The sequence below is a fragment of the Mesoplodon bidens genome (assembly GCF_964165515.1).
Source record: "Mesoplodon bidens genome assembly, chromosome: 5".
Taxonomy (NCBI): domain Eukaryota; kingdom Metazoa; phylum Chordata; class Mammalia; order Artiodactyla; family Ziphiidae; genus Mesoplodon; species Mesoplodon bidens.
In genome coordinates, this window is record NC_138161.1 from 107,239,310 (window position 1) to 107,259,564 (window position 20,255).

At 41.3% G+C, this 20,255-nt stretch overlaps 1 protein-coding gene across 2 annotated transcripts in view; it reads right to left on the reverse strand.

Moving 5' to 3' along the window:
- FGF12 (fibroblast growth factor 12) overlaps positions 1-20,255 on the reverse strand; it is a gene marked incomplete at its 5' end in the record, with an annotated part of 580,388 nt that overhangs the window by 202,583 nt on the left and 357,550 nt on the right. For both annotated transcript variants that reach the window (XM_081234407.1, XM_081234406.1), the window contains one exon: positions 1,071-1,181. In XM_081234407.1, the coding sequence (XP_081090533.1) occupies positions 1,071-1,181 (111 nt within the window). The remainder of the gene's footprint in view (positions 1-1,070; positions 1,182-20,255) is intronic.

The window sequence follows — 20,255 nt, forward strand, 5'->3', positions numbered from 1 at the left end:
TAGAAGGGGTGGACAAGAGCATTTTCACACTCTAGGGATTGTAGATCTTTCCTGAGATCTTTATTTTTAATTTAAAAGATAGTTCACTGTAAAATATCAGACTTCTTAGATTATCTTATGCAATTGGGTGGAATGTCAGTCTAACCACAAAATCACCTCCATCAGAAGACAACTCAATTGGATATAGATTTAATGAGCATTTACTATGTGACTAGTACTAAAGATCTAGTAGGGAATACAGACAAACTTTGGGAAACAATATTATGCCCTGTATAATTTTAGAACAACACATATTTCCCCCCAGGTATCTGTACAAGATTATTCAGAAACTGAAAGATATGATGAAAGTGATCATTCTTGGCTCTGAAACTTTCAATCAAAATTCTTCTGAAATGCAAATATACTCTCTCAGACCTTGATGATTTGTTTAGTTATCAAACTTGTCACCTATATAGTTAAATTAAACATTATTTCCAAGGATATTATCAATAATCTTTTAATGTTTGCATTTTATCTCAAAAAACTATAAACAAAATTGCAGTTCTACCAGTCTTTATTATCTTGTTATCATAATATTTTAATATATTTTCCTTTTTAAATCAATAATTTTGTCCTCAATCAAAATAAAATAACATGTAATATACATATGTATATATTCAATGTTTACCTTGAGAAGTAACTTTGGTCTTCCAGAAATGATGTTCTAAGAATTACTATAACATGTTTACTGTTTGGTTCCAGGATTAAAATACCATTTTGTGCTGGAAGGTCTGCCTTGCTTCTATGAATACTTAACATCATCCTGACTACAAACAGTGGGGTGAGAGGAAATTCTTGTCCACTGACAAGTCAGAACTCCTTCAAGCCTCCTACCTTCTTATTGAGTACATAATCTCTGTCCCTTACTGTCTCCTGGCTATAGGGAATCATAGCAAGAAGGATAAAGGAAAAGACACCAGCTTACTAGTAGTTCAATAGTTCCAAAGGTAGCCTGGCCATGCTTTAAGTCTAAGATACACTGGGCCATACATTTGATTGTAATTGGATTGCAAGAAGCTAATATGCCTTACTGTAGTCACTGTTTTCGTCCTTGGTCCCGTCAATGGTACCATCTGGGTGCATCTGCAGGAAATATCCCTGCTGGCTGAATAACCTTGTCACAATTCCTTTCAGCTGGGGTTCTGCAGAACAAAATGAAATGATAATTGACATTTTTTTTAATGCACACTTGCAAATTGTCAAAAACATTCCTGAAGTAAATGCATAAATGTCAATGGTTTAAATACTGAAATAATTATTTGAAAAGAAGACATTCTGGTAACATATCTGTACTTTTTTTTCTTTCTAGAGGCAGATCAATACATCTCTGCAACAGTAAACCAAATGTAAATGAATAAAGGCTAATTATGATTAGAAAATACAGAGGTGTGCTAAAAAATGAATTATGTCTCTCCCTCCTGCATCTAGTGTCTGCCTGCAAGATGCCACTAAGTTTGTGGTCCCATTCCAGAATCACTGTTCAGACCAAACTGCCACTGTAATTGTTAAGCTTTCAGCAGTCATAATCAGGTCCTGGAAGACTTCTCTTTCTGCTGAATGACAACTCTCTATTTATCTTTCCTGGGTTTTGAAATTCTGATCACATTCAGGCTTGGTTGAGAACCACAGGAAAAAGCCAAACCCCCATGGCCATGAGATGTCACTGGAAAGTATGTGGAAACAGATTCCACCTTCAGTAAATACTTCATCCGAGTGAGCCCCAATACTACAAGTCATTTTTCCAGCACACACAGAAAAATCAAGCCATGCATATTTCTGTATTTCAAACCAGAAGTGGTCTTCAGCTTTTAAAAACACCCTACACACTAATACCATCGAACTGATCTTTGTATACCACATTTGAATTTTTGTATAGCAGCTAACATAAATATTTAAAGCTTTCTCACTGTGGTACTAGCTGCCAGCAACAATCTATTTTCTACAGCATTACCACCATTCTTTTTTTTTTTTTTTTACATCCTCATTGGAGTATAATTGCTCTACAATGGTGTGTTAGTTTCTGCTTTATAACAAAGTGAACCAGCTATACATATACATATATCTCCATATCTCCTCCCTCTTGCGTCTCCCTCCCACCCTCCCTAGCCCATCCCTCTAGGTGGTCGCAAAGCACCGAGCTGATCTCCCTGTGCTATGTGGCTGCTTCCCACTAACTATCTACTTTCCATTTGGTAGTGTATATATGTCCATGCTACTCTCTCACTTCGTCCCAGCTTACCCTTCCCCCTCCCCGTGTCCTCAAGTCCATTCTCTACGTCTGCGTCTTTATTCCTGTCCTGCCCCTAGGTTCTTCAGAAACTTTTTTTTTTTTAGATTCCATATATATGTGTTAGCATATTCATTTTTCTCTTTCTGACTTACTTCACTCTGTATGACAGACTCGAGGTCTATCCACCTCACTCCAAATAACTCAATTTTGGTTCTTTTTATGGCTGAGTAATATTCCATTGTATATATGTGCCACATCTTCTTTATCCATTCATCTGTCAGTGGACACTTCAGTTGCTTCCATGTCCTGGCTATTGTAAATAGTGCTGCAATGAACATTGTGGTATGTGACTCTTTTTGAATTATAGTTTTCTCAGGGTATATGCCCAGTAGTGGGATTGCTGGGTCGTATGGTAGTTCTATTTGTAGTTTTTTAAGGAAACTCCATACTGTTCTCCATAGTGGCTATATCAATTTACATTCCCACCAACAGTGCAAGAGGGTTCCCTTTTCTCCACACCCTCTCCAGCATTTATTGTTTGTATATTTTTTGATGATGGCCATTCTGACTGGTACATCACCACCATCTTTGTCTCTACTTCAGTTTTGGGCAAAAGTTAGACTACTCTAGCACATTTATAGCCCTATTTCATAAAAATTAGTAGAAAAAGAAAAATGCTGCTTCTGGTGATAAAAATTGAGGCAGGGATAGAAATCATATGACTGGTGAAGTAGTTATGTGTTATCCTCAAAAGGACAATCAATGAATTTCAACTGACAGTGTCGTTCCTTCACCAATTTATTAAACCAATATTTACTCAGAACCTCTTTTTTGGGGCAGGCAAAAAATTCTAAGCACTGTGTGTTAAACTAAACAAATTTATTGATGTTTGAGTCTAGATAAGACTTCTAGATAAGGATTCAATTCAATAAACTCTTTGGGAATGGACCTGCTCCCTATGACATATATCTTTTGCACATATGACTAGATCACATACTTGGGAGTTTGAGGTAATGCCTATATAAACATGTCTTCTTCAAAGCAGTCCTAAGAAGTAGAAAAGTTGCCAAAAAACTCATAATGAGGAAGTAGGGTATTAAAGAAAGAACTAAACTGGAAATTAGGCATTCTGATTGATAATTATGTATTATTACTGTGGTTAAATAAATTCAATGTATTTATAATTTGAGCACCTTTGACTTAAATTCTCTTTGATTTGAGAATCTTCTCCTCTAAGTAGTGTCAGAAATCAAGGCAAGGATTCATTCTCAATGTGTTGTCTCCATGCCCCTGACCCCCAAGGGACATGTCGGAGAAGCATGTAGCTAGCTAACCTCACTGCAAAAAAATATCCTGTACCCCTACCATCTATTAAGCCCTACCAACCTTCCCGGGCTTAGTTCCAGATCACCTCCTCAGGAAGACTTGGCTATCATAAGTGTGAGTCACTTTTATAATTAGGAGAAATAATAGAATGTGTGAGCCTCTGCCACAAGGCTAACTGGTTGACAGGCAGATGCTAATGTGGTACGTTCAGCTCTAGATGTGCAATCAGGAGACCCAGCTTTGAACCACAGTTGCTGTGGGGTCCTGAGCAAGTCACTTAGTATCTGAAGCTGTTTTCCTATCTGTGTAATGGGAAAAAATAATTTCTACGCTAACTATAATAATTTAGAATTTCAGATGAATAAATAAATGTGATAATATGAAATAAAAAACCCATAAAAATATAAATCCTAATTAAGGTCTGATTTTTCAACCCTGAAAATTGATGAAACAGTGTAAGTAAACCAAAGGAAGTATTTTACAAATAGGCTTTGCTGATTCACGTTTTAGTAAAATATTAATTGAGCTTGTAAAGTCACTAAAGTAACCAAAAGATTAAGAGTAGAGGATAGAAAAGGATAGAAGGAAGGAAAGGAACAACTGTCTTCTAATTCATATTTTATCTCTAATAAACTTGATAAGGTCAAGTCATGTTTTGATAGGTAATGAGATGCATGGCAGCTGAATCATTAAAGCCTGAAAATGACTGTTTGGTTTTTTTTCATGCTCCTCTTTCTGTAGCTGTAATTAAACACTCCTTTTGCTAAGGTGAAGCTATCCCCCTGTTGGGACCCTGGGAATTCAGGTTGGTAACTCCTGTTCAAGTTAATGAGCGTAAGGCTGTACACCAAACCCCACCACCCAAGAGCAGTGCAGAACAAGCTTAGAGTCTGAGTTTTAATTATGTGATGATCTATGAAAGTGAATGTTTTACACTATAGCTGTTTCAAAGGAGCCCTGACCATCTATTAAACAAATGCCCTGAACCTAGGATGTGTCATGGAAAGCAGTATAGCCTGCCTGACAGGCCTATACCTTTATTACTATCAAATCCTATCAACCTTTCCAGGCTCAGCTCAAGACCACCTCCACCAGGAAGGCTTATCTATCATAAGAGAGGATCACTTTTATAATTGGGGGGAAAAAAAGAAAATGTTTTGTTGTATTTTAAAGAAAGGGGTTTTAAAAAATGAGACCACTTTTTGGGATATCTAGCATCCTGAGTGCATTCAACAAAACATGCTTTTTATTTTTCAGACCATGCTTAGGCATCTAACAGATTAATAAAACCTGTGCTGTCCTCAGGGAGCACCCAGTCTAATGCATGAAACATACGTATACATAGTGTGAGATAGCTGTTAAATGATGAATGGAAGCAAAGTGACATGATGTCACAAGGAGCAAGGGACTAATTCTGTCTAGAAGTTAGATGAAGGCATCTCACCTGTCACTTGAGGAGTGAATAGCATTTTCATAGGCAAAGAAACCAGAGGAAGGCCATTCCAGAAAAACAATGGATGAAAGAAAAAACAGCATGGCAGACTTTGGGAATGATGCAGAATCTGGTATAGGCATAATATACAGCAGAGTTTTGCAAATGTTGACACGCAGGTAAGTGCCTATCCTCAACAAATGTTCACAGGTAAACAGTGAAGTAAGAAAAATATGGTCAACAGAATAAGTTTTTTATTAAGCTAATTTTATTTTCAATTTATATGACTCTCCTTGATTCAAAGATTATGTTTTTCCATTATTTTTTCATTTTTTTATGAAGCAATGGCTATATTATTTGATGATGATAAGACATTGGTTTAGTTTGTTCCCTTTTGTACTCTAAATTAGTGTAGCAAATACTGCTAGATTTTCTCTAAAATCCATTTCCTCTTTTTCCTGGGCACCCAGCTAGACCATATGTCCTAGCCTCCCTTGCAGTTAGGTTTGGCAGATGAATGAGTGTCATATGGAATGTTAAGTGGAAGTGATGTGTGCCATTTTCAGGCCAAGGCTTTTAAAATCAAACATTATCCTCCACATTTTCTCTTCCTTAATGCTGGCTGGATTTAGATGATAAAGCCCTAGGAGATGTCAACAAAATAGGAGAATTCTGGTGAAAGAAAAGACAACAGCCATCAGAAATACCCACCTTGGACAGTTAGGTGAATAAGAACTAGCAGTGGTTGTACATAGTGACACCCTTCCTAAGAGAATATGAAAAGGGGGTAGAGGGGTGGAGAGTAATGTCACAGTGCAGAAACCTGATAAAAAAATAATGCTACCTCAGCCGGGGTCAAGATTAAGGTCCACAGTCATAAATCACGCTGATAGCCTTGATACCTTGATACCCTTGATATGCTGTAATGAGAATGGCACTTTACCTCTGTGATCTTCCTCCCCAAAACCCATAACACCAGTCTAATCGTGAGAAAAACATCAAACAAATCTCAACTATAGGACACTCTACAAAACAACTGACTAGTACCCCTCGAAACTGTCAAAAATTCAAAAAAAAAAAAAAATTCTGAGAAAATGTCATAGCCAAGAGGAGCCTAAGGAGATAAGACAACTAAATGTAATGTATCTTAGATGGGCCACTGGAACTGAAAAAGGACATCAGGTAAAAAGCTGAGGACATCTGAATAAAGTATGGACTTTAATTATTCATAAGGTATCAACACTGACTCACTAATTGTCACAAACCCACCAAACGAATGTAAGATGTTCATATGGGAAACTGGGTGTAGGCTTCACTTTTCTGTAAATGTAAAACCATTTTCAAATAAAAGGTTTATTAAAAATAATAATTAAAGCCACAAAAGCAAGTAAGAAATTTTACCTTCAAAGAGGTTGGTGAGAAAGAAGGTGAAGCATAGGAACTCATGTTCAGCACAGCTTCCCTTCAGGATGACGTGGCAATTTCCACAGAAGGTTTGACTTCAAAGCCACTCAGAAAAGCTGAGACCTGAAGGAATTATCTAGACATTCCTGCTGCCTTAAAGTGTAGTGCTTACCTAGGTACACGCTGGAAACCAGAACACAGACAGAGCCAAGGAAGTATAATCACACATCTCAAAATAAATACTAGATTGTAGAAAACAGAATGAATTTTAGAATTGGAAAGGAACTCAGAATCCAATACCTTCCTGCATCAAAATACCTTCCTTCATCAAGTTCAAAGATAAAAAAGAAAAGCTGAGCCTCAGAGGGAAAATGTCTTGTCCAAGGTCATCAAGCCAACACACGGATGAGTTAGGAAAGGACTCGTCTCTGATATACTGAATGAACATTGTCCTTTCCTTCCCAAAGAGCAGCCAAGACATAATCTGTATATATCTTGTGCAAGCTGCAGGACTGGGGGGCAAGAAGCTAGAGAAGAGATGACAAGGAGGGACAGGAGCACCTAGCTGTGCATCAGTTACTGAAGTGTGGGAGTGACAAAGGAAAGTAGTTCTAGGAAACCGTGCAAGAAATATGTATTTAATATCGACATATTTTATATACATGCATATATATATGAGATACTAGCATTGCATTGTGTTTATCTAGGGCCAGCCTATTCAACAGTTGCACCTAAACTTAGAGAAAGTGCCCCCATGTAAACTCTAATCTAAAATGAAAAATATAGGGCTTCCCTGGTGGCGCAGTGGTTGAGAGTCCACCTGCCGATGCAGGGGACACGGGTTCGTGCCCCGGTCGGGAATATCCCACATGCTGCGGAGCAGCTGGGCCCATGAGCCATGGCCGCTGAGCCTGCGTGTCCGGAGCCTGTGCTCCGCAACGGGAGAGGCCACAGCAGTGAGAGGCCCGGGTACCGCAAAAAAAAAAAAAATATATATATATATATATATGTAATCCAAACTTTATTATGAGCTATATCCAGAGAATTAATAGTATTTATTATAATAACAATGGCTGTATTATGAACCCATCTACTTTTTTTTTGCGGTACGTGGGCCTCTCACTGTTGTGGCCTCTCCTGTTGCGGAGCACAGGCTCCGGACGCACAGGCTCAGCGGCCATGGCTCATGGGCCCAGCCGCTCCGCGGCATGTGGGATCCTCCCGGACCGGGGCACGAATCCATGTCCCCTGCATCGGCAGGCGGACTCTCAACCTCTGCGCCACCAGGGAAGCCCCTGAACCCATCTACTTTGTACCAGGCACTCCTCCAATGATTTCACTACAGTTGTATCTGGTATTCACAACAACTCAATGTGTAAGGTACTTTTTCTCATTTGTCAGGTGAGATTTTCGAGATTCAGAGAAGCTACATCACTTACCCTATAGGTTACAGGACTAGTAAGTGCAGAGGCAGATCTAGTGTACCATTCTATGGTCCCAGCTGTTCTCCAGCACTGTTCAGTCACTTTAAGAAAGACACTGGCAAAACTGGAACGTGTCCAGAGGAACAGGAGCCAAATAAAGAGGGTGATACAAAGGACTGTCATATGAAGAATGGCTGAATGAACAGTCGATATGCAGCCTGGAGAAAGGAGGATGCAGGGGATGTGAGAGTTGTTCCCACTTTCTTGAGAGCAGAAGTAAGAAGACAGAAGAGGAGACAGAAGTAAGAAGAGGCCAATTTGTTCTGAGTGGCTCCACAGGGATGAAACTAGGGACGATGGCTGAACGTTACAGGGAGGCAGGTAAAAATGAACTTTCTGTAAACTGTATTCAAAGAGAAAACAGGCTGCCTAAGGAAAGAGTCGTTGGACAGAAGCAAACAGAGAGAAGCAGAAAAAACTACAGGTCAGGACAGCTATGAAGGACACAGATATCTCTGAGAGCTAAGGCATTCTGCATGGCAATGCAAGGTCCTTTCTAGCCCTGAGGTCCCGGAAAGCTTTGAGATAAGCCAGATGGCCGTTAAATACAAGTTCACGTTTCTGTTTCTTAGTGTGTGCTTAGGACATGGAATTGAAAAGACTGTTTAGCAGGCATCCTGCAAATGGAGAATACTTTGTAAAAGTTAAGCATGCATTGTGTAGTCATTTGATGGGGCTTTTTAATCAGTTTCTGTGGGCTTACAAACCAGACCCTTGGTATCAAGGTTTAATGTTGCCCACTTAAAGGAACTGAGATTGAAGAGGCTGTTAAATTGTGATTCTTGTCAAGTGCTTCTGGACTTCATACCACTGCAGATTTCAAAATTAGATTGTCAGGGTAGGAGACTGTTCATAAACAGATATATTTATGATAATCACAGCTAAAGGGTATAGACTAGGGCACATTTACATACCATAAATCAAAGCCCCAGACAAATTGGAAATGGATACAGTAAGACAGGTGAAAGAGGATAGAACTTATCTGGACTTTTGAACACTCTGCAGAAATGACAATCACACTAAACTGGGGGAATTTATTAAAAATACTTGTTGTTTAGTAAAAGAGACACAGACCTGAGACCCCACATTCACTCGGGAGACTGCAACGAATAAGGCGGAGATGTGACATCATGGCGTAGCAGAATCTGTCTGCTCTGTGGGGTAAAGATTACCACATCCTGTCCTGAGTCCTCAGTCTTCCCATAGGTCAAGTGAAGGTGATGGTGCCCTCAGCAGTTACCCATATAAGGTCCATGGAAATCCTTGTGAAGCGCTAATAATGGCAAGCGGATTCTGTATCTATAAGCAGAGATCTATTTTCTCAATCAGCAGATACTGGTAGCACGTTTTATTAAAAAAGCAAGTATTTACTGAGCACCAGACTTTCTGGTGGGTATTCTAGGTAGAGAGAAGAACAAGTGATATGCTCATAAAACAGCTTTTTTAAAAAAAAATGCCCCAAACCTGATTTCCATGGGACTGATTTCCACAGGGTACATCTTCCCACCGTGGCTGATTTAAAATTATCATTTGACCTCACTGGATGCAGAGCTGGAGCAGAAGAAATGAGCACCCCAGGCTCCAGGATCCAGCACAGAACTGAATACAACAGAGAACAAGCCATGAAGCTTACATTCCAGCAGGAAAGACCAGAAGTAAACAAACAATTCATACATAAGAGTTTTCGTATAGGTGCCATGATGAAAATGAAAGTGATGAAAAAGGATGGAGGGTCCAGGGGATGGATGTGTTGTGAACAGCATGGTTAGAAGTGGACTTCACCGAGACCTGATGAAGAGCCATGGGGTAATAGCTAAGGGCATCTGGAAACAGGGACTAGCAGATGCAAAGTAATCCTAATGCTTGAAAAGACTGGGAACCAGCAGATGAGAGGCTCTCTGAAGATCCTCCTCTCGACCAGGAGTTGTCAAACTACAGTCCTGTCGCTGCCAATTCTGTAAATAAAGTTTTATTGGAACACAGCTTGTGCGCCTTCATTCACACATTTGCCCCTGGCTACTTTCGTGCTACAACAACAGAGATGAGTAGTTGCAATGGAGGCCCTACAGCCTGAAAAGCCTGAAATATTTACTAACAGGCCCTTTCCAGAAAAAGCTGGCCAACCCTTGCTCTAGACCCTTGCCGATGTAGCTCCCTCTGCCTGAAACACATCCCATGCCCTGCCTTCTCTCTGTCCAGAATTCCTCCTCAGTCTTCCATGTTCAGCTGTCTTCCACGGGGCCTTCCCTGACACCCTGAGGCTAAATTAATCACTCCCTCTGCACAGCTCCCTCAGGCACAGGCTAGGAGAGGACTCCCTACACTGTTACAGCTGTTTGCATATGATCTGTCTCTGCTGCTGAACTAGGTACAGCTCCTCAAGGACAAGGACCTTGAATGATTCATGACCCTGTCCCAGCAGGTAGCACAGTGTCAGGCACCGGGTAGGTGAGAGGTATGTGTATGTGGATAGAAAGGAGATAAATTATATCTGGGATTTTCCACTGTGACCCGTGGCTTTTAGAGGAGCTCCTCATTTGTAAGAAAGATGTTTATAGCCTTTGAATATCATGCCTCCAGCCTTCAGTGCCTTTCTTTCCATTTTCAGTCTCGACTCAGCCCCTCCACACTGAACACAGTTGACAAGTACAGCGGCATCCTCCATAAACTGAACAGTCTCCAAAGCCCTGCTCAGCGGGAATCAAGTGACCTTGAGACGGGCAATCATTAACCTTCATGCTGCCTCAAAGCTAAACGGAAAGAAGGACACGCTTTTCCAGAATATCCTCTTCATTAAACCAGTCTGAGCTGGGGAAGATGTGAGAAGCAGGGCAGGGAAATGCCCATCAGGATGGGGTTTCTGTACTGAGCCAATTTTATTCCTCATACCATTAACCCCCTCCCTTCCAGCGTCCTCTCTATAAGATGCTCATGAAGGGCTTCCCTGGTGGTGCAGTGGTTGAGAGTCCGCCTGCCGATGCAGGGGACACGGGTTCGTGCCCCGGTCCGGGAGGATCCCACGTGCCGCGGAGCGGCTGGGCCCGTGAGCCATGGCCGCTGACCCTGCGCGTCCGGAGCCTGTGCTCCGCAACGGGAGAGGCCACAACAGTGAGAGGCCCGCGTACCGCAAAAAAAAAAAAAAAAAAAAGATGCTCATGAAAATTTAAAATAACTCAACTACCATTTACTGACTTCTAGCATGTACTAGGTGCTGGGTACAAAGCTGAGTAAGATGCAATTCCTACCCTGAAGGCACCCACGGCCTCCTCACTGAGATGCACACACAACTAACCATGCCCAGTGAACATGGAAAGTGCTGTCTTAGAGGAACCAAAAAAATGCCATGGAAGCACACAGCACGGGTGCTAACTTTACCTGGGATGGTGAGTTCTGGGACAAGAAGCAGTTAAGAAAGGCTTCAAAGATGAAGCAACATTTTAGACTTGGCCTTGAACAGGCAGGGCAGTTGTGCTCTGAGCAGCATAAGCAGGAGGGACAGCCCCATGGGACACACAAACTGAGCATGTTCAGAGACTGGGCAAGCACACTGGCATGGCCAGGGTGTGGGGAAATAAGAGGGCGCACGCAGTGGCTGGAGGTGACAGCAGAATGGAAATATGGTCCCAGGACACTTGAGGTTCTTTAAGCAAAGTTTACCTTTTTTTTTTTTTTTTGCGGTACGCGGGCCTCTCACTGCTGTGGCCTCTCCCATTGTGGAGCACAGGCTCCAGACACGCAGGCCCAGCGGCCATGGCTCACGGGCCCAGCCGCTCCACGGCATGTGAGATCCTCCCGGACCAGGGCACGAACCCGTGTCTCCTGCATTGGCAGGCGGACTCTCAACCACTGTGCCACCAGGGAAGTCCCTAAAGTTTACTTTTAAACCAATGATCTCCAAACTCTTTTGAGCATGCATCTCCATCTGTAAAAAATGTTAAATCTATAGCCTCCATATGAAATGGAGCAGGACACTCTTGAGGCCTTCCCAGGACAGAACCCCACCCTCCCATGTCCTCTGCCTTGTCTGTAGAAAAACTTTAGTCAAAGAATAAATGAAATCAGAGAAATGAGAAAATACAGAAACAAAGGAAAAGCAGTCAAACAAGACCAAATAATAATAGCTTAGTCATTAAATAAAGTCAAGGACTTTTAGTTCCTCCTCAAGGGCTATGGTTAGTACTCTGAGCCATATCCTGTGAGCTGTTTTGTAGATACTGAAACTCCCACCAGGTGGAACAAGTGAACTGCATGATGACCAGACTGTAGCCATGACATAGCTGCCACAATTCTGAGAACTAGCCTCAAAGAAATGGGAAAAGACCGACCCTGGAACTGAAGGCACCTGGGACTGAACTCAAACCAACTCTGGAACTGAACTTAAAACAATGAAGATGACACTGATCAGACCACCACATGACTAACTTCAAGATGATTGTCAGACTTCCGGGTAAGATGGCGGAAGAGTAAGACGCGGAGATCACCTTCCTCCCCACGGATACACCAGAAATACAGCTACACGTGGAACAACTCCTACAGAACACCTACTGAACGCTGGCAGAAGACCCCAGACCTCCCAAAAGGCAAGAAACTCCCCACATACCTGGGTAGGGCAAAGTGGAGAGATCCCCACACAGAGGATCGGTGCCGAGCGGCACTCACCAGCCCGAGAGGCTTGTCTGCTCGCCCGCCGGGGCGCGCAGCGCTGGAAGCTGAGGCTCGGGCTTCGGTCAGAGTGCAGGGAGAGGACTGGGGCTGGCGGCGAGAACTCAGCCTGAAGGGGGCTAATGTGCCACAACTAGCCGGGAGGGAGTCCGGGAAAACTCTGGAGCTGCCGAAGAGGCAAGAGACTTTTTCTTCCCTCTTGGTTTCCTGGTGCGCGAGGAGAGGGGATTAAGAGCGCTGCTTAAAGGGGCTCCACAGACGGGCGCGAGTCGCGATTGAAAGCGCGGAGCCCAGAGACGGGCGTGGGACGCTGGGGCTGCTGCTGCCGCCGCCAAGAAGCCTGTGTGCGAGCGCAGGTCACTGCCCACACCGCCCTTCCAGGAGCCTGTGCAGCCCACCACTGCCGGGGTCCCGGGATCCAGGGGCGGCTTCCCTGGGAGAACGCACGGCGCGCCTCGGGCTGGTGCAACGTCACGCCGACCTCTGCCGCTGCAGTCTCGCCCCGCACTCCGTGCCCCTCCCTCCCGCCCGGCCTCAGTGAGCCAGAGTCCCCGAAGAGGCTGCTCCTTTAACCCTGTCCTGTCTGAGCGAAGAACAGACGCCCTCCGGCAACCTACACGCAGAGGCGGGGCCAAATCCAAAGCTGAGACCCAGGAGCTGTGAGAACAAAGAAGAGAAAGGGAAACCTCTCCCAGCAGCCTCAGAAGCAGCGGATTAAAGCTCCACAATCAACTTGATGTACCCTGCATCTGTGGAATACATGAATAGACAACACATCATCCCAAATTGAGGAGCCCGGAGTCAGTGCTGTGCCTCTGAGGTGGGAGAGCCAACTTCAGGACACTGGTCCACAAGAGACCTCCCAGCTCCACATAATATCAAATGGCAAAAATCTTCCAGAGATCTCCATCTCAACAACAGCACCCAGCTTCACTCAACGACCAGCAAGCTACAGTGCTGGACACCCTATGCCAAACAACTAGCAAGACAGGAACACAACGCCACCCATTAGCAGAGAGGTGGACTAAAATCATAAAAAGTCTGCAGACACCCCAAAACACACCACCACACGTGGACCTGCCCACCAGAAAGACAAGATCCAGCCTCATCCACCAGAACACAGGCACTAGTCCCCTCCACCAGGAAGCCTACACAACCCACTAAACCAACCTTAGCCACTGGGGACAGACACCAAAAATAACGGGAACTACGAACCTGCAGCCGGCAAAAAGCAGACCCCAAACACAGTAACATAAGCAAAATGAGAAGACAGAAAAACACACAGCAGGAGAAGGAGCAAGATAAAAACCCACCAGACCTAATAGATGAAGAGGTAATAGGCAGTCTACCTGAAAAAGAATTCAGAATAATGATGGTAAAGATGATCCAAGATTCTATTTCCCAGATCCAAAATCTTGGAAATAGAATAGACAAAATGCAAGAAACAGTTAACAAGGACCTAGAAGAACTAAAGATGAATCAAGCATCGATTAAAAACACAATACATGAAATAAAAATTACTCTAGATGGGATCAATAGCAGAATAACTGAGGCAGAAGAACGGATAAGTGAGGTGGAAGATAAAATAGTGGAAATAACTGCTGCAGAGCAAAATAAAGAAAAAAGAATGAAAAGAACATAGGACAGTCTCAGAGACCTCTGGGACAACATTAAACGCACCAACATTCGAATTATAGGGGTTCCAGAAGAAGAAGAGAAAAAGAAAGGGACTGAGAAAATATTTGAAGAGATTATAGTTGAAAACTTCCCTAATATGGGAAAGGAAATAGTGAATCAAGTCCAGGAGGCACAGAGAGTCCCATACAGAATAAATCCAAGGAGAAATACGCCAAGACACATATTAATCAAACTGTCAAAAATTAAACACAAAGAAATCATATTAAAAGCAGCAAGGCAAAAACAACAAATAACACACAAGGGAATCCCCATCAGGATAACAGCTGATCTCTCAGCAGAAACTCTACAAGCCAGAAGGGAGTGGCAGGACATAATTAAAGTGATGAAGGAGAAAAACCTGCAACCAAGATTACTCTACCCAGCAAGGATCTCATTCAGATTTGATGGAGAAATTAAAACGTTTACAGACAAGCAAAAGCTGAGAGAGTTCAGCACCACCAAACCAGCTTTACAACAAATGCTAAAGGAACTTCTCTAGGCAAGAAACACAACATAAGGAAAAGACCTACAATAACGAACCCAAAACAATTAAGAAAATGGGAATAGGAACATACATATCGATAATTACCTTAAATGTAAATGGACTAAATGCTCCCACCAAAAGACACAGATTGGCTGAATGGATACAAAAACAAGACCCATATATATGCTGTCTACAAGAGACCCACTTCAGACCTAGAGGCACATACAGACTGAAAGTAAGGGGATGGAAAAAGATATTCCATGCAAATGGAAACCAAAAGAAAGCTGGAGTAGCAATTCTCATATCAGACAAAATAAACTTTAAAATAAAGACTACTAGAAGAGACAAAGAAGGACACTACATAATGATCAAGGGATCGATCCAAGAAGAAGATATAACAATTGTAAATATTTATGCACCAAACATAGGAGCACCTCAATACATAAGGCAAATACTAACAGCCATAAAAGGAGAAATCGACAGTAACACACTCATAGTAGGGGACTTTAACACCCCACTTTCACCAATGGACAGATCATCCAAAATGAAAATAAATAAGGAAACACAAGCTTTAAATGATACATTAAACAAGATGGACTTAATTGATATTTATAGGACATTCTATCCAAAAACAACAAAATACACATTTTTCTCAAGTGCTCATGGAACATTCTCCACGATAGATCATATCTTGGGCCACAAATCAAGCCTTGGTAAATTTAAGAAAATTGAAATTTTATCAAGTATCTTTTCCGACCACAATGCTATAAGACTAGATATCAATTACAGGAAAAGAGCTGTAAAAAATACAAACACATGGAGGCTAAACAATACACTACTTAATAACGAAGTGATCACTGAAGAAATCAAAGAGGAAATTAAAAAATACCTAGAAACAAATGACAATGGAGACACAACGACCCAAAACCTATGGGATGCAGCAAAAGCAGTTCTAAGAGGGAAGTTTATAGCAATACAATCCCACCTTAAAAACAGGAAACATCTCGAGTAAACAACCTGACCCTGCACCTAAAGCAATTAGAGAAAGAAGAACAAAAACATCCCAAAGTTAGCAGAAGGAAAGAAATCATAAAAAATCAGATCAGAAATAAATGAAAAAGAAATGAAGGAAACGATAGCAAAGATCAATAAAACTAAAAGCTGGTTCTTTGAGAAGATAAACAAAATTGATAAACCATTAGCCAGACTCATCAAGAAAAAAAGGGAGAAGACAAATCAATAGAATTAGAAATGAAAAAGGAGAAGTAACAACTGACACTGCAGAAATACAAAAGATCATGAGAGATTACTACAAGCAACTCTATGCCAATAAAATGGACAACCTGGAAGAAATGGACAAATTCTTAGAAATGCACAACCTGCCAAGACTGAATCAGGAAGAAATAGAAAATATGAACAGACCAATCACAAGCACTGAAATTGAAACTGTGATAAAAAATCTTCCAACAAACAAAAGCCCAGGACCAGATGGCTTCACAGGCGAATTCTATCAAGCATTTAGAGAAGAGCTAACACCTATCCTTCTGAAACTCTTCCAAAATATAGCAGAGGGAGGATCACTCCCAAACTCATTCTACGAGGCCACCATCACCTTGATACCAAAACCAGACAAGGATGTCACAAAGAAAGAAAACTACAGGCCAATATCACTGATGAACATAGATGCAAAAATCCTCAACAAAATACTAGCAAACAGAATCCAACAGCACATTAAAAGGATCATACACCATGATCAAGTGGGGTTTATTCCAGGAATGCAAGGATTCTTCAATATACGCAAATCAATCAATGTGATACACCATATTAACAAATTGAAGGAGAAAAACCATATGATCATCTCAATAGATGCAGAGAAAGCTTTCGACATAGTTCAACACCCATTTATGATAAAAACCCTGCAGAAAGTAGGCATAGAGGGAACTTTCCTCAACATAATAAAGGCCATATATGACAAACCCACAGCCAGCATCGTCCTCAATGGTGAAAAACTGAAACCATTTCCACTAAGATCAGGAACAAGACATGGTTGCCCACTCTCACCACTCTTATTCAACCTAGTTTTGGAAGTTTTAGCCACAGCAATCAGAGAAGAAAAGGAAATGAATCCAAATTGGAAAAGAAGAAGTAAAGCTGTCACTGTTTGCAGATGACATGATACTATACATAGAGAATCCTAAAGATGCTACCAGAAAACTACTAGAGTTAATCAATGAACTTGGTAAAGTTGCAGGATACAAAATTAATGCACAGAAATCTCTGGCATTCCTATATACTAATGATGAAAAATCTGAAAGTGAAATCAAGGAAACACTCCCATTTACCATTGCAACAAAAAGAATAAAATATCTAGGAATAAACCTACCTAAGGAGACAAAAGACCTGTGTGCAGAAAATTATAAGACACTGATGAAAGAAATTAAAGATGATACAAATAGATGGAGAGATGTACCATGTTCTTGGATTGGAAGAATCAACATTGTGAAAATGACTCTACTACCCAAAGCAATCTACAGATTCAATGCAATCCCTATCAAACTACCACTGGCATTTTTCACAGAACTAGAACAAAAAATTTCACAATTTCTATGGAAACACAAAAGACCCTGAATAGCCAAAGCAATCTTGAGAACGAAAAATGGAGCTGGAGGAATCAGGCTCCCTGACTTCAGACTATACTACAAAGCTACAGTAATCAAGACAGTATGGTACTGGCACAAAAACAGAAAGATAGATCAATGGAACAGGATAGAAAGCCCAGAGTTAAACACACGGACATATGGTCACCTTATCTTTGATAAAGGAGGCAGGAATGTACAGTGGAGAAAGGACAGTCTCTTCAATAAATGGTGCTGGGAAAACTGGATAGGGACATGTAAAGGTATGAGATTAGATCACTCCCTAACACCATACACAAAAATAAGCTCAAAATGGATTAAAGACCTAAATGTAAGGCCAAACACTATCAAACTCTTAGAGGAAAACATAGGCAGAACACTCTATGACATAAATCACAGTAAGATCCTTTTTGACCCACCTCCTAGAGAAATGGAAATAAAGACAAAAATAAACACATGGGACCTAATGAAACTTAAAAGCTTTTGCACAGCAAAGGAAACCATAAACAAGACCAAAAGACAACCCTCAGAATGGGAGAAAATATTTGCAAATGAAGCAACTGACAAAGGATTAATCTCCAAAATTTATAAGCAGCTCATGCAGCTCAATAACAAAAAAACAAACAACCCAATCCAAAAATGAGCAGAAGACCTAAATAGACATTTCTCCACAGAAGATATACAGACTGCCAACAAACACATGAAAGGATGCTCAACATCTTTACTCATTAAAGAAATGCAAATCAAAACTACAATGAGATATCATCTCACACCAGTCAGAATGGCCATCATCAAAAAATCTAGAAACAATAAATGCTGGAGAGGGTGTGGAAAAAAGGGAACACTCTTGCACTGCTGGTGGGAATGTGAATTGGTACAGCCGCTATGGAGAACGGTATGGAGGTTCCTTAAAAAACTACAAATAGAACTACCATATGACCCAGCAATCCCACTACTGGGCATATACCCTGAGAAAACCATAATTCAAAAAGAGACATGTACCAAAATGTTCATAGCAGCCCTATTTACAATAGCCCGGAGATGGAAACAACCTAAGTGTCCATCATCGGATGAATGGATAAAGAAGATGTGGCACATATATACAATGGAATATTACTCAGCCATAAAAAGAAACGAAACTGAGCTATTTGTAATGAGGTGGATCGACCTAGAGTCTGTCATACAGAGTGAAGTAAGTCAGAAAGAGAAAGACAAATACCGTATGCTAACACATATATACGGAATTAAAAAAAAATGTCATGAAGAACCTAGGGGTAAAACGGGAATAAAGACACAGACCTACTTGAGAATGGACTTGAGGATATGGGGAGGGGGAAGGGTAAGCTGTGACAAAGTGAAAGAGCGGCATGGACATATATACACTACCAAACGTAAGGTAGATAGCTAGTGGGAAGCAGCCGCATAGCACAGGGAGATCAGCTCAGTGCTTTGTGACCGCCTGGAGGGGTGGGATAGGGAGGGTGGGAGGGAGACGCAAAAGGGAGGGGATATGGGAACATATGTATATGTATAACTGATTAAATTTGTTATAAAGCAAAAAAAAAAAAAATGATTGTCAGAGCTGTGTCTTTTCTACATGTAGCTCCCTCTCTCTGCCCATACACCCCTGAATCTCCCCCTTTAAAAGCTCTTGCCTACTGATTGTCAGGGGGCAGTTGGCCTTTGGACATGAGCCTGCCCTCTCCCCCAGTTGCCAGCCTCCGAAATAAAGCAAACTTTCCAAACAAATTTATGGTTACCAAAAGGGAAACAGTGGGGGGAAGGATAAATCAGGAGCTTGGTATTAACATATACACACTACTATATATAAGATAGATAACCAACAAGGACTTAATGTATAACACAGAATATCACTCAATATTCTCTAATAACCTATATGGGGAAAGAATCTGAAAAAGAATGGATATATGTATATGTATAACTGAGTCACTTTGCTGTACACCTGAAACTAACATAACATTGTAAATCAACTATACTCCAATAAAATTTAAAAAAAAAAAGAAAATCCAAACATACACATAAGATAAAAAAAAAAAAAAAAGCAAACTTTCCTTTCCACCAACCTTGCCTCTCAGGTATTGGCTTTCGAGCAGCAAGCAGCCAGACCTGAATTTTGGTAACACATGTATGTGTATGTATTATTTATAAATTACATGTAGGTAATTTATAAATACCATATATTATGCATATATTGTAAATGAAAGTTCAAATGTTTAAAAAGGACCAATACTAAACACACACAAAAATTAAAATATCCACATGACAAAAGCTTGTCTTGCCCCGCTCACTTCAGAGAAGAGAAGCATTAGGTACCACTGCATCAGATGATAGGGAAACTGAAGGATGTTAAGCCTGGGGATAAATTATGAGGGCAGTAATTTAGAAAGCCATACTGGGGAACAATAGAGAAGTATGACTTTGAGTGGGTGGTGCTGTGGTCATGGAAGCCACATAGGAAGCTGTGACGTAATAAGGCGTTAGGTAGGCAGTGGCAATGATGATGGAGAGAAGACATCAGCCTGAGGACTGATGCTTGGTGGGACCTAGTAGATAACAGGATGTGTAGAGTCCCTTCAGCTTTGGAAAAATGTGTGACCTCTCCTTCCCTAAATCCAAATATATCATTAGGCTTCTAAGAAAGCCCTGTGTCAGTGTAGAATATCATGGAAAATGAGGGTGGAAAAAGCTTAATGTGAGCATTCCTAGGAAGCCAAATGACTTCCTTGCCTTTCTAAGGATTTCCGTTCATGAAGGGGAGTTTGATTCTGGTCAACCTCACTGAGTCACATCCCCTTGGTCTTTCTCAGACTGTCATCCAAGAAATGGACCTTGTCTTCCAGGCAACTCATGAATGAGCTAT